We start from the raw sequence: 12,230 nt of genomic DNA on the forward strand, positions 1-12,230 counted from the left end.
AGCCTAGCCGTTTGAGCCGCCAACGACACAACACCGCCCACCTCTTCCTTTAAAGCAGGCCCCGGCGCCGACCAAAATGCCGCCCTACGAAGCCCACGAAATGCGCCGTGGCAAGTACGCCAAGCTCGACAACCCCGTCGACGACGATGTCGAGACGCCGACGCGCTTCTCCTCCGAATCCAACGGGACGCTAGAAGATCTCGAAGAACACGACCCACTCGCATTCGATAGCAAGATCAGGCGCAAGAAGAGCGCCGGCGATCTCAAGGTTCGGAAGGCGTCCTACAGAGACACCGAGGACGCGGCGCCATTCCCCGTACAGCAAAGGAAGTCGCGGTGTGCGCCAGGACGGTGCTGCTGCTGGCTGCTGGTCTTCGTCGCCGCCACCGTCTTGATACTCGCCTCGGGTGGCATATGGGCATACAAAGTCTCGGTGCCTGAGGATGGGCTGAGTCCGCCGTGGTACCCCTCGCCAAAGGGTGGCACCGACAAGGCATGGGAGGACAGCTACAATAAGGCTGCGGACCTGGTCAAGCAGATGACGCTGCCGGAGAAGGTCAACATCACAACGGGCACAGGCTGGAGCATGGATCTCTGCGTCGGCCAGACTGGGCGTGTAGACAGGCTGAAGTTCCCCAGCTTGTGTCTACAGGTACGTACACTCCGCATGTCTGCAGGACTAAACTAATGGGTTCAGGACGGCCCACTGGGTATTCGATTCGCCGACAACATCACCGCATTCCCTGCCGGTATCACCACCGGCGCGACCTGGTCCAAGGAACTCATGTACCTACGCGGCAAAGCCCACGGCCAAGAAGCACGCCTCAAGGGCGTCAACGTCCTGCTGGGTCCTGCCATGGGTCCTCTCGGGAGAATGCCAGCTGGTGGTCGCGTCTGGGAGGGTTTCGGCTCAGACCCCGTTCTACAGGGCATTGCAGCTGCCCAAACCATCAAGGGCATCCAGGAGGAGGGCGTCATGGCTACCGCGAAGCATTATGTCGCTAACGAACAAGAGCACTTCAGACAAGCATGGGAGTGGGGCCTTCCGAACGCGATATCGAGCAACATCGACGACCGCACACTACACGAGATCTACGCATGGCCCTTCGCCGACTCTGTCAAAGCTGGAGTGACCAGCGTCATGTGTTCGTACAACCAGGTCAATTCAAGCTATGCCTGCCAAAACTCCAAGCTGCTCAACGGTGTCCTGAAGGATGAACTTGGTTTCCAGGGCTTCATTCAGAGTGACTGGTTGGCACAGCGTTCAGGCGTGGCTAGTGCTCTTGCGGGCTTGGATATGACCATGCCCGGAGATGGCTTGAGATGGGCCAAGGGCAACAGCTTATGGGGCCCTGAGCTCACCCGTGCGGTTCTCAATGGAAGCGTGCCCATCGATCGTGTCGACGACATGGTTACTCGCATTGTGGCATCTTGGTATCAGGTTGGCCAGGACAAGTGGGAAAATGACGGACCAAACTTCTCTTCGTGGACGAACGAAAGGGTCGGCAAGCTTCACGAGGGCAGCCCATCGGACCACGAAACAGGCGTCGTAAATCAGTATGTCAACGCACAAGGAGAAGGGAAAGAAGCCCATGGACACCTGGTACGTCGCGTCGCAGCCGAAGGTACCGTCCTGGTGAAGAACGAGGGCAAGATGCTGCCTCTGGACCGAAAGGGCTGGAAGACTGGCGGCAAGGCCAAGACAAAGTTCCGTGTTGGTGTCTTTGGTGAAGATGCACGTCTCCCTCATGAGGGAATCAACCACTGCCCTGATCAGAGCTGCAACGAAGGTACATTGGCCTCAGGATGGGGTTCTGGCGCGGTCAACTTCTCGTATCTAGTGGAGCCCATGTCCGCTATTCGAGACGCGTTCGACAACGAGACTGTTTACGTCACCGATTGGCTAGAAAACAAACTGCCTAGCCAGAAGGAGATTCTCGTCGATCAGGACCTCTGCATTGTCTTCGCCAACGCCGACGCCGGAGAAGGCTACCAGCACTATGAGGGCATTCGTGGTGACAGGAATGACCTTAATCTGCAAAAGGGCGGCGAGAAGCTAATTCAGGATGTTGCTAAAGATTGCGGAGAAGGCATGGGCGATGTCGTGGTTGTCATCCACACTGTTGGACCTGTAATCCTGGAGAAGTTCATCGACATCATGAATGTCAGAGCCGTCATTATCGCCAATCTTCCCGGTACCGAATCTGGTAACGCCATCGTAGACGTACTCTTCGGTGACGTCAACCCATCTGGACGTCTACCTTACACAATCGCCAAGAAGGAAGACGACTATGGCCCAGGCAGCAAGATCAAGTATCTTCCCACCCCAAAGGATGGTCTGGCGCCTCAGCAGGACTTCTCCGAAGGTCTTTACATTGACTACCGTCACTTCGACAAGAAGAACATCGCCCCACGATTCGAGTTTGGCTACGGTCTTTCGTACACCGACTTCAAGCTGTCCTCTCTCCTCATCGAAGAAAAGGGCGCTAAAACACCTCTTCCCAAGCCTCGACCTGACGGCCTGACTCCACCAAGCTATTCTACCGATCTACCAGATCCCAAATCTGTGTTGTTCCCTGAGGGCTTCAACCAGGTCGAACGGTTCATCTACCCATGGCTAGATTCCGTAAAGGGTATCAAGAAATCCGACCCCGCTCCTCCCGCTCCTCCATCTCCTCTTAGCCAAGCAGGCGGTGGTCCAGGTGGCAACCCCGATCTCTACACCACGCTCCTGACTGTATCGGCGTCACTAGAAAACGCCGGACCCGTCGACGGCGCATCAGTAGTGCAGCTCTACATTTCTTTCCCGCAAAACTACAAGGACCACGAGACGGGTGAGCCCGTCGACTTCCCCGTTCGTGTGCTGCGCGGCTTTGAAAAGATCCACCTTGAGAAGAATGCAGGCAAGCTTGTGCAGTTTGATGTGACGAGAAGGGATTTGAGTTATTGGGATGTCAAGAGGCAGAATTGGGTGCTGCCTAATGGCGAATTTGGAATTAGTGTGGGTTTCTCAAGCCGAGATCTGCCTTTGGTGGGGAAGTGGTAAACTGGTATTTTCTTGGATAGAAGGGCACTTGGTCTGGTGTTGGGTGTTATATTTTGTTGGTTGCTGATATCCCATATGTACAATCTATCTGTTGCTGATCTTGCTCACGATGTCAACTACACTGTATCGCTGGCCCGTGACTACTGGGCTTCGCCTTCTTGGAGAAGCTCATAGTTCACTCTTTCCCGAGCCATCTTGTGCTTCCATCGGCCTGCGTCCTCTAGCAAACAGGATCGTGCGCCACAGCTTCTTGCCACCGAACTCCATATAGTTCTTCTCTTTCATCGTAATGACATCCACATCCACGAACCCAGCTTCCGTGAAGAACTGCTTTACGCCATCGATAGTAAAGTGCGGAACCACTATCGAGGCATTCATCTTCTGCCGGAACTCAGGGTTACTCTCGCCAACATCATGCTTCTTCTCAGCACCGTGGTGGTGATGATGCCCGTGGTGATGTCCATGTCCTTGAGATCCAGAACCTTTCTCCTCCCCATGACCATGATGATGTCCATGACCATGAACAGCATGATTCCCCTCGCTTCCCTCAATCATACTCCCATCTTCCCCCGCCAAAAGATCACCTCCCTCCAAAAAATCATTAATAACCAACACACCGCCCGGCCTCAACCTCTCCTTCAACTGCCTTGCCGCAAACACCACATCCTCAAAATGATGGAATCCAAATCCTACAGTCGCGATGTCGAAATCCCAAAACCTCTCCCCGGAAAGAGCTTCAGGATTTGGATCAGACTTGTCGAAAAGGTCGCCGACAACGGCATTGACTACATCTTCGGAAATTCCGGCGTCGCGGGCGCGCGTGTTGTAGGTGGAGACCATGTTGGGTGATATGTCGATGCCTTGGGTGGAGGTGACGTAGGGTCCGAAGACGCGGGTCATGAGGCCGGTTCCGCATGCGTAGTCTAGAAGGCGGACTGGTTGAGTGGTGGAATCTGTGAAGGGTATGCCTACCCAGGATAGGTCAGAGCGGAGGGTAGTGGCGACTCGGTCGTTGACGACTTTGAACCAGGGTTTGCTGTCGTAGGAGTCGGATATGGCACTGTGATACGTTTAGTATGGTTCCACATTTCTGGATTTGAGGAGGGGTCGCATACTCGAAGTACCGGCGGTTGGCTTCTGCGTAGCTCATCTTGGATGGGGCTATGGTGAGGGGTAGTTTGGTGGTTTTGGTAGTGGTGATACAGTCTCAATGGGTATGTAAAATGTTTGGAAGATGTGAGAGGCAGCAATTGGGAAATTGGGGAAGATTCAATGTTCCTTTTGTATGTTGAAGATGGTTGCGAAGATGGAAGCAAAGTCGCCGATCTACGTCGGAGACATATGTACGCTAAGCCTCTATTGGTGGAGCATCACCAAAATGGATTGGAAAACACGCAGTATATGACACTATGTTATCGGATATCATAGCATGCAAAGAAATAAGTACGTCTCCAGAGTTTTGTGTACACATACGCTAATATTATGAGTCGTTGGATGCACAACCGGCCGAACGTTGCTCATTCTACATCTGAGCTATGAAGACTAGTCGTCGGAGACATTGTCGTCTGGCTCCGTAAAGTATAGAAAAGCAACCACTCATCGTGAACTCAAATTCGCCGTCGCGATAGACAAAATATGACTCATAGCCGTCTATGACAGAGTAGAACTTTCGTTGTGTTCAACACAGGCATTCTCGTCGATGCGCATATGTCTGTGTTGTGCCATGTATCATCAAGAGAATATGCCTTCCATGCTGTCTATGTTCTCCAGTGCTGATGAATTATTGTCTCCTCGAGAGACTTGGGTTTGCAGAGCTTGTTGCCGCGCAAGGCCTTCTTCTCTTTTCCGCCGTTTCCTCGCGTCCGCATCTTCCCAATCTGGCTTGGATCCACTTGTCGCAGTCGGTTCGTACGTCTCCAAAAGGGCCTTGCGAAACCGGCTTATTCGATCGAAGTTGATGTTGAATCGCTCGTTTACGATGTTTACTAGTGTTCGTAGATACCGCTCGTCTACCAAGGCAACATTGCGGCCATCACCATCTTGATACCCAATGATGGAGTCGAATGAATAACCAGCTGACCGGACAGCCACCATGGGGTTTGACTCTGCTGTCTTCGCTGAACCTAGACTAACGGCGCCACTCTCACGGAACCCGGCAGCTAAGGCAGCAGTGAGGACACCTTGGGCATGATCCATGGATGCACTCAGGACGTGGAGTATCTGTGCCACGTCAGACCATGTCAACCTGCCATGACGACTGAAGATACCATAGGTTCAAATTTAAGATGAATGTACCTGCTGGACACGCTAGGTGTTTCCTCCGTTGCTTCAGCCTTGTCTAAGCCGAACTTTGACATGAGGTCACATGTTGCTTCGTCTCGCCCAAGTGGCGTGTGTGAGATGAACAGCCATGCACCCCCACCACCTTTTCCTCCTGGTCCAGCGCGTGAACTCTCGCCTTCAGGCAATGCATCTGGTACTTCATTGTCTGCTTTGCGTCCTTCCAAAAACACGCTGATGCGCCCCGAACAGCTGCTAGTGGTGACTAGTCCTGGGAGATTGTTGATCTCGCCGATTAAATCTCGGATGGGCGCATCGACGGACCCCTTTGGCGACAGATCATGATACTCGCCATCTGGAGCGTCAAGTTGCTCCAAGATCTTTTGCTTGCGAGCTTCGAAGCGTGTCGGCATGTCAGTCGGGCGTGCTTCCTGGCTGGGGTGGAAACGTGACAGCGCGCTGTATTTTCGCGTTCGAGTGCGTCATCGATGGTCTGTGCGCGCGTCATCTTCCAAGCAGCCACGAAGGCACCTGCAATGACAACTGAGTATCACGCCTATCACTTTCCCAAGTCGCATCACTCGAGATCATGCCACGTAAAGCCACTAAAAGCGCAAGTGCTCCAGCTCCCAGGAGCAATTCTAAACGTCCTGCGCCGGAGGTTCCAGCACGGCAGTCTAAGAGAGCACGGGCTACCGCAAGGAAGTCTTACGTCGAGCCTGAGAGCGACACGGATAGCGACGGGAACAAACCCAAGGCAGACGTCGCACCCGACGATGACGAGGATGAGGTTGTAGCATCAGACTACGAGGAACATAGCGACAAGGATCCATCGTCGGAATCCGAGCACGATGAAACCGCCAGTGACGACGAATCTGAGGGCAAGCGAGCAACTCCTAGAGGGCGCGAAACCAAGAGCCTTGCCATACACAAGAAGGTCGCTGGCGAGAAAGAGCTATGGAAACCCGGTGCGAAGCTCGCACCAGGAACGCAGCTGATCATCAAGAAACCAAAGGCTCGAGATGCAGGCGACACGCCGTACTTGGATCACACAATCCACCCAAATACTATGCTGTTCCTTAAGGACTTGACGGCTAACAACGACCGCCAATGGTTGAAGCGTGAGTGATGGCTTATTACGTTTCATGTCAAACGGCACGATCGGATCGCTAGCTGACGTCTATATCGTAGTCCATGACCCTGACTTTAGAGTTTCATTCCAAGATTTTACCACTTTTGCGGAGAAGGTATCCGAGAAGATCATCGAGGCAGATGAGACCATCCCAGAGTTGCCTGTCAAAGATGTAGTAAGTGTTTCCGACTGGACTGTTGCAGTACGATTTACTAAAAAGTGTAGATCTACCGGATTTACAGAGGTGAGCCCGAAGTATGGTCTCAGCTGGATTATGCTCACAGTAGAAAGATATTCGGTTCTCGAAAGACCCAACCCCGTACAAGGTGAGTGGATACATCGAACTTCCACGCTAGGGTGGGGTCATGCCCTTGAAGCCGTGTCACGAAGTCGAGAGACACAGCATGCTGCCAAATCATCATGGCGCTATGGCATATACTCTGCGACCCGACGAATAGCTTCAGCATGATGCCCTTTCACGGCTATATGCAAAGCAGGCTGACCTGATCTAGACTTACTTTTCTGCGGCCTGGTCAAGAACTGTAAGTCACACATGCGTACAAGCTTATGTGAGCCCCACACTGACATTGTATACGACGTGCAGGGACGCAAGGGACCCTACGCACACTACTACATCCAGGTGCAACCCAATGGTGGTAGCTTCGTAGGTATGTTCGATTCTCCTCTCTTCGTCTTCGCGGAGACACCCGAGCCGCGAGCTGTTGTGGAACTCAAGCGCAGTGCGAAGTGACCTCGTGGCCACCGCATTGCTTCTTTCGACTCCATGTGCATAGGGTATGCAAGTGTACCCAATGCTCGTCACCACGACAGCTGCTGCGAGCCTCGGCTCCACAGCGACTCTTGTCGTGTGGTCGACCTTGCACTCCTGACCATGTGTCGCATTATACGACTGCCGGCTCGGAGACGACAATGCATCGCCATGCGGTGAGATTGACCGATCCGACCAGCGCTGCACGTTATGGCCATGCGGGGAATATTGACGGTCACTATGCCACACAATTGGACCCATGTGCCTATGTCTCGTCGGACAGCGTAGAGTAACATATTGTCTTCTCGGTTGTACCGCGCGGTATCCGGGAGGTAACGTATCGAACCGTTTGAGGGTTTGGCAGCGTGCAGCGAGGTGTCGTCGGGATGGTACATTCATCTGATGCACGTCAGTGTGTATCCATTCTGCCTATGCAAGAGGCACCATAGTCAGCGGCGCGTCAATGGCTCATCGATATCCTTTCTTACACGAGAATGCGCTGACTTTGAAAGGTGGTGGCTTCTGGCAGCCTGACGCGTCGACTCTGGCCAAACTACGACGCGACATTGATCGCAAACCGCACAAGATCAAGGCCGTACTAACGGACTCTGGTATTCGAGAAGCTTTCCTGGGTGGAGTCAAAGATGACGAGAAGAAGGCTGTGAAGGCTTTCACGAGCTTGTCGATGAATCAGTCGAATGCTCTGAAACGCAACCCAAAGGTATGCAGCATCTGTTTAATCCATCCCTTGAGACAGCAGGGTATCAGCAGACAGATCTCGTGTCATCAAGCATGAAATATGCTTGTGAAACACCATGGTCACGACGTCTTCTCACAAGCAGAGTCGATTTTTGCAAGGTCTGGTATCGGCTTTGCCGCGATCGGGTACTGTCCGCCGCCTGACACGGTTCAACACCAAAACTAGCACGGAAGCTCCCCGCCTACAAGGATGTATCTCCATGAAAATCTTCCGCTACACCATCTCGCAAACGGCACACGATCACGATGACGTACAATCAGCTTCAGTCTCGTACTGGAAGGTTGTGCGTTACAACTGTGTGCCGTCCCGCAAATAGAGTTTCAAGTCGCCCCGCACTCAACAAGTTGAGCTGAGTTGGAGTAGTCATGGCTAGCACCCTTTGAGTAGGCGGGGTTCTCTGCTCGCAGCAGTCTGCAAAAGCCCAGTCGCGGGGATTATGATGAACAAACTTCAAACTTCAAACTCACTGCAGCTGTTCATGTTTGCTGACACCTCTCCAGGGATATGACCATGACCACAAAGATGTCGAACTCATGCGGCTCCGCAACTACACCATGGGGCGGAAGCTCGCAGACGATGAAATTGTTGGTTCTGGGGGCTTGGAGCGAGTGGGTGAACTCATTGCCAGTATGGTACCCTTTGTAAGTCTATCCTTCCATACTCTTGACATTAACGGCCTCACGTTCCCATTGGACAAGACAAGATAAGAGCGGCGGCAACTTGTTAGGGAAGTGCCTGTACGGTGCAAGCGATGGGGTGACTATAGTGCCGGCCAGTAGTGCGTTGGCAATGCAGTCACCCGCCCATCGTAAAATCCTTCAGGTGTGAAGGACGACCACAGCAATCTCCCGGGAGGCGTTGCACACAAGGCCGCTAACAACCGTGGCAGATCACGTATCTGAACAGCATCGCGATGCCCGACGACGACACGTCAGACTCGAGCGAGGACGAAGGAAGCGATGCCGAGCCCGACGATGACAGCAACGCCGCAGAGGATGACGAGGCTTGATGAGAGCAATTTCAACAACGCATGTTCGAGGCACGGTGCTTCGAGCCGAAGTCATTTAGATGCACACATTGGTGGGAGCGTGGAGGAGTGGGCCACGCAAGCGCAAAGACCGCCAATAGACGCTGGTGTAACCCTGCCACGGTGGCGCTGACTGGTTGACACAACCGATGCCATGCAACAGACTAAGTCATCGTGCAGCATTAGCTCCAGCACGAGCGGATAACTGGGATCAACATGCAGCGCTAGTAGGTCACGGGAGCACTTATGCCAAATGCAGTATCCTCGGTCTTATGATGGGCCTTGTTCATTTCGGATCTAGCTGCCTCGTACCCTGGCCCCCTCTTAAAGCTACGCTCAGACGCGGGCCTGCCGTCTTTCTTAGCGGCTTTTCCCTAGCTAAACGAACGAGGGGAGGCAGTGCACAGTGCTCACTCTCCCTCTTTTTCGATCACGACGCAGTGTAGATGGCTGACCGCATCGATGCCAGATTCTTGCCATGACAGTGCAGCAGAGGATTTGCCAGGGTGTGCAGCTATCGCTTCATATAATCGCCAGGCCCCGATCAGCTGGCCTCCCCACTATCCATTTTGGCACAGTGACATGCTGCACACGTTGCGTTAGTCTATACACGGCTACGGCTCGGGGCGCACTCGTTGTCCGTCTGGGATGCATGGGTTTACGCCCTAACGCGTCTGATCGAGGCCAGCTGCATCTCATGACGAAGGCTTCAGCGAATCTTTACCGGCGCCGTGAGTAGCTGGCGGTTAGTTGCTGCATCGCTCAGCGTCATGCACTCATAAGAAGCGGAAAGTTGAGCGGCTTACGCTGTTGGGCTGCGCTTGACGTGGTGTAAGCATGACGCCAGCAGCTCCAACGCCAAACCTTCAGAATCTCAATGCGAGCTGTGGTCCTTCTACGGCGCGATTTTGCATTGCACAGTGCATTCCAGTTGAACAACGAGGCTTTGAGCAGCTTCAGTATGCCTTCAAAAGGCGGTGTGGTTATAAGGCAACTCGTTGTGTCTATTGAATCCCACCGTCCATCACACCGATGAGCTGCAGATATTTCTTTCTTCCGCGAATTAGCACGCTTCGGGCTGATCCATCGACCCGCAATGGCTTGCGTCCGCTTATCCACCCCTTCCGCGTCTCTAGATGATATTTACCGGCGTTTGTGACACAGCTGGATCTCGCAAAGCCAAAACGTGTCGCCTTGCCCTTCTCGGCCTTCCGCCGGGTTCGGTAAGGCGAGCCTACACCGTCGTCTGCCCGAAGATGAGGCGGACGAGCGCTGGGGTAGAGAACGGAGATGGGATACCGCTTATCCGACAGGATGTCGTCCCTCACACCACTACTGCAAGGACGGAAACTCGTTTGTTGGAGCATCAGCAACATGCGGTACTGCGGCGCATCAAAAGTATTGTCAGGATGCAAAGGAATGCGTGTACACCGATGCAACGCCATCACCAGACTGACCACGCCTCTATCGCACCAGCACACCTTGACAGATCGGTGAGGTTGTTTGTTTTGCACTGGCCACGGACGCGCTGTGGAAGCATTGCCCGCGTTCTTTATGCCTGTCAGACACTAGAACGGTGCCACGGGCGAGGCATCGTCTCGGAGGCTTGACGATATCTTCCCGCCTGATATATCTGAATCTGGTTTTACCTGCAGATTGGCGGTACACAAAATGCGGCACAAGCGACATGGCCCTTTTGCGCTGCTTACGGTGACACGAATGGGTAGACTCCGCAATCTCCAGCTATGCTATGCATATTGCGGGAAGGCTTCGGTGACACAAACTTCGTTAATCTAATTATCAACGGGACACACGCGGGAATTCCACATCTCGTCCCGAGCCGCGGATACACCTGGTTCCAATTGAGCCAGCTCCCACCGTCCACGCGCGGCGTCGCAATCTCCATGGCCACCACCATGGCTGAGTATCGCTTATAGTCTGCACTGCAGTGGTGATGGACGTTGCGCGGCTATTTGCTTGGGTGAATCGACCGAGGCGGCTGAAGATCACGTCCAGAGCAGATCCTGGTTGATCTACCCCACAATCCGCTCACTTGGTGTAACCGTCATCAGCGGCATTTAACGGCACTTTTTCAATGTGCAACACAAGGCTGCTGTCCTTGATTGTCGGCCAAGTCAAGGATGACGCTCCTTGGACTGATGGTTTCAGACGAATATAGTCGCAGACAAATGACTGCATTGGGCCTCATCTATCACGCGCCCGTGACTGACTCGAAAGGGCGAAATACGGTGTGGCAGTCAATCAAATTACAACAATTATTAAAAGCGATTGGCTGCAAGCGGTCATCCCGCTGAATACGGTGCCAATGAGTGAAAACGGCACTGTGACCGGGACGACGGCTTTGACCGGTAGACACGTCTTGTGACTGCAGCAAGGTTTTTTGTCGTGCTCGATAGGATTTACCCGTCGAGCAGCAGCTGCAAGGCACATGCCAGCTGGAATGCTGAGATTTGCCCAAGTAAGTTGAATGCTAGGCAAGGGACGTGCTGATTGGTCGATTAAATTTGACCGAGACCTGGACGGTGGAAAACTAAGCTTGAGAGAGTGCGGGCCGTCCGCCCTAATCTCGAGGCAAGAGACACAGGACGAGGTGCTTAGGCAAGCATGGATAGCAATGAACTACTGCTGACTATTCTTTGTTCCAGGTGTGGGCGTCGTCACGTATATGCAGTCAGGTGAAAATAGGCCGGCGAGGAGCCGAGGCTGAAAGCGCCCTGGGCGTTTCGCGATTCTCCATGCCACCGTGCCTACATCCGCACAAGTCCGAGATTCGTCACCAGCGGGACTTGCGGCACCGCCACTACCAAAGAATAGGCACAAGTGCCGTCGAATTCTTTGTATCGGTTTGTCTCGACTATCGTGGAGGCGTCGAATCAGCAGCGCGAGGAAGTGTTTTGCCATGGGCACCAGTTCGCAAGCCTTCGCCGGCGCAAGGGATGAACGGTTTGCCAAATTGTGGGTGTCAGATTGAGAGGCGTGATTCGAGGACGAAAGTGGGCTGCGTCGCATGCCGGCCGTCTTACACGAAGCAATAGCAGCTGAGAGAGACGATGTCGGACGGTTTCTTTGCAGGCAAGACTGGCCAGAATCGGCTCTATGACCAAGCAGCTTGCGCGTGAAGGCGAAAAAGAGGTGCTGCTGCGCTCAACGAACGGTTCTCCCGGCGCAAGACATCGGCTCTCCCGTAGACACTGC

The 12,230-nt window shown here is 53.6% G+C and overlaps 4 protein-coding genes across 4 annotated transcripts; 3 read left to right on the forward strand and 1 right to left on the reverse strand.

Annotated features, from left to right (window-relative positions):
• Window positions 1-100: 100 nt before the first annotated feature.
• J4E92_003395 (uncharacterized protein) lies at window positions 101-3,046 on the forward strand (the record flags this gene model as incomplete). The annotated part of the gene is made up of 2 exons (XM_051494793.1): window positions 101-652; window positions 698-3,046. The coding sequence occupies 2 exons, from the start codon at window positions 101-103 to the stop codon at window positions 3,044-3,046; spliced, it is 2,901 nt and encodes a 966-aa protein (XP_051355086.1).
• A 168-nt stretch (window positions 3,047-3,214) lies between these two features.
• J4E92_003396 (uncharacterized protein) lies at window positions 3,215-4,196 on the reverse strand (the record flags this gene model as incomplete). Its single annotated transcript, XM_051494794.1, has 3 exons — window positions 3,215-3,427; window positions 3,740-4,106; window positions 4,162-4,196. 3 exons carry the CDS (start codon window positions 4,194-4,196, stop codon window positions 3,215-3,217), a joined length of 615 nt encoding a protein of 204 aa, XP_051355087.1.
• Window positions 4,197-5,915: 1,719 nt separating this feature from the next.
• On the forward strand, window positions 5,916-7,209 carry J4E92_003397 (uncharacterized protein; the record flags this gene model as incomplete). The annotated part of the gene is made up of 6 exons (XM_051494795.1): window positions 5,916-6,447; window positions 6,551-6,633; window positions 6,684-6,702; window positions 6,750-6,784; window positions 6,971-7,000; window positions 7,063-7,209. 6 exons carry the CDS (start codon window positions 5,916-5,918, stop codon window positions 7,207-7,209), a joined length of 846 nt encoding a protein of 281 aa, XP_051355088.1.
• A 481-nt stretch (window positions 7,210-7,690) lies between these two features.
• J4E92_003398 (uncharacterized protein) lies at window positions 7,691-8,996 on the forward strand (the record flags this gene model as incomplete). Its single annotated transcript, XM_051494796.1, has 3 exons — window positions 7,691-7,948; window positions 8,488-8,628; window positions 8,877-8,996. The coding sequence occupies 3 exons, from the start codon at window positions 7,691-7,693 to the stop codon at window positions 8,994-8,996; spliced, it is 519 nt and encodes a 172-aa protein (XP_051355089.1).
• Between the last annotated feature and the right edge of the window lie 3,234 nt (window positions 8,997-12,230).

The sequence above is a fragment of the Alternaria infectoria genome (genome assembly GCF_024043175.1).
Source record: "Alternaria infectoria strain BMP 0036 chromosome Unknown scaffold_4, whole genome shotgun sequence".
Taxonomy (NCBI): domain Eukaryota; kingdom Fungi; phylum Ascomycota; class Dothideomycetes; order Pleosporales; family Pleosporaceae; genus Alternaria; species Alternaria infectoria.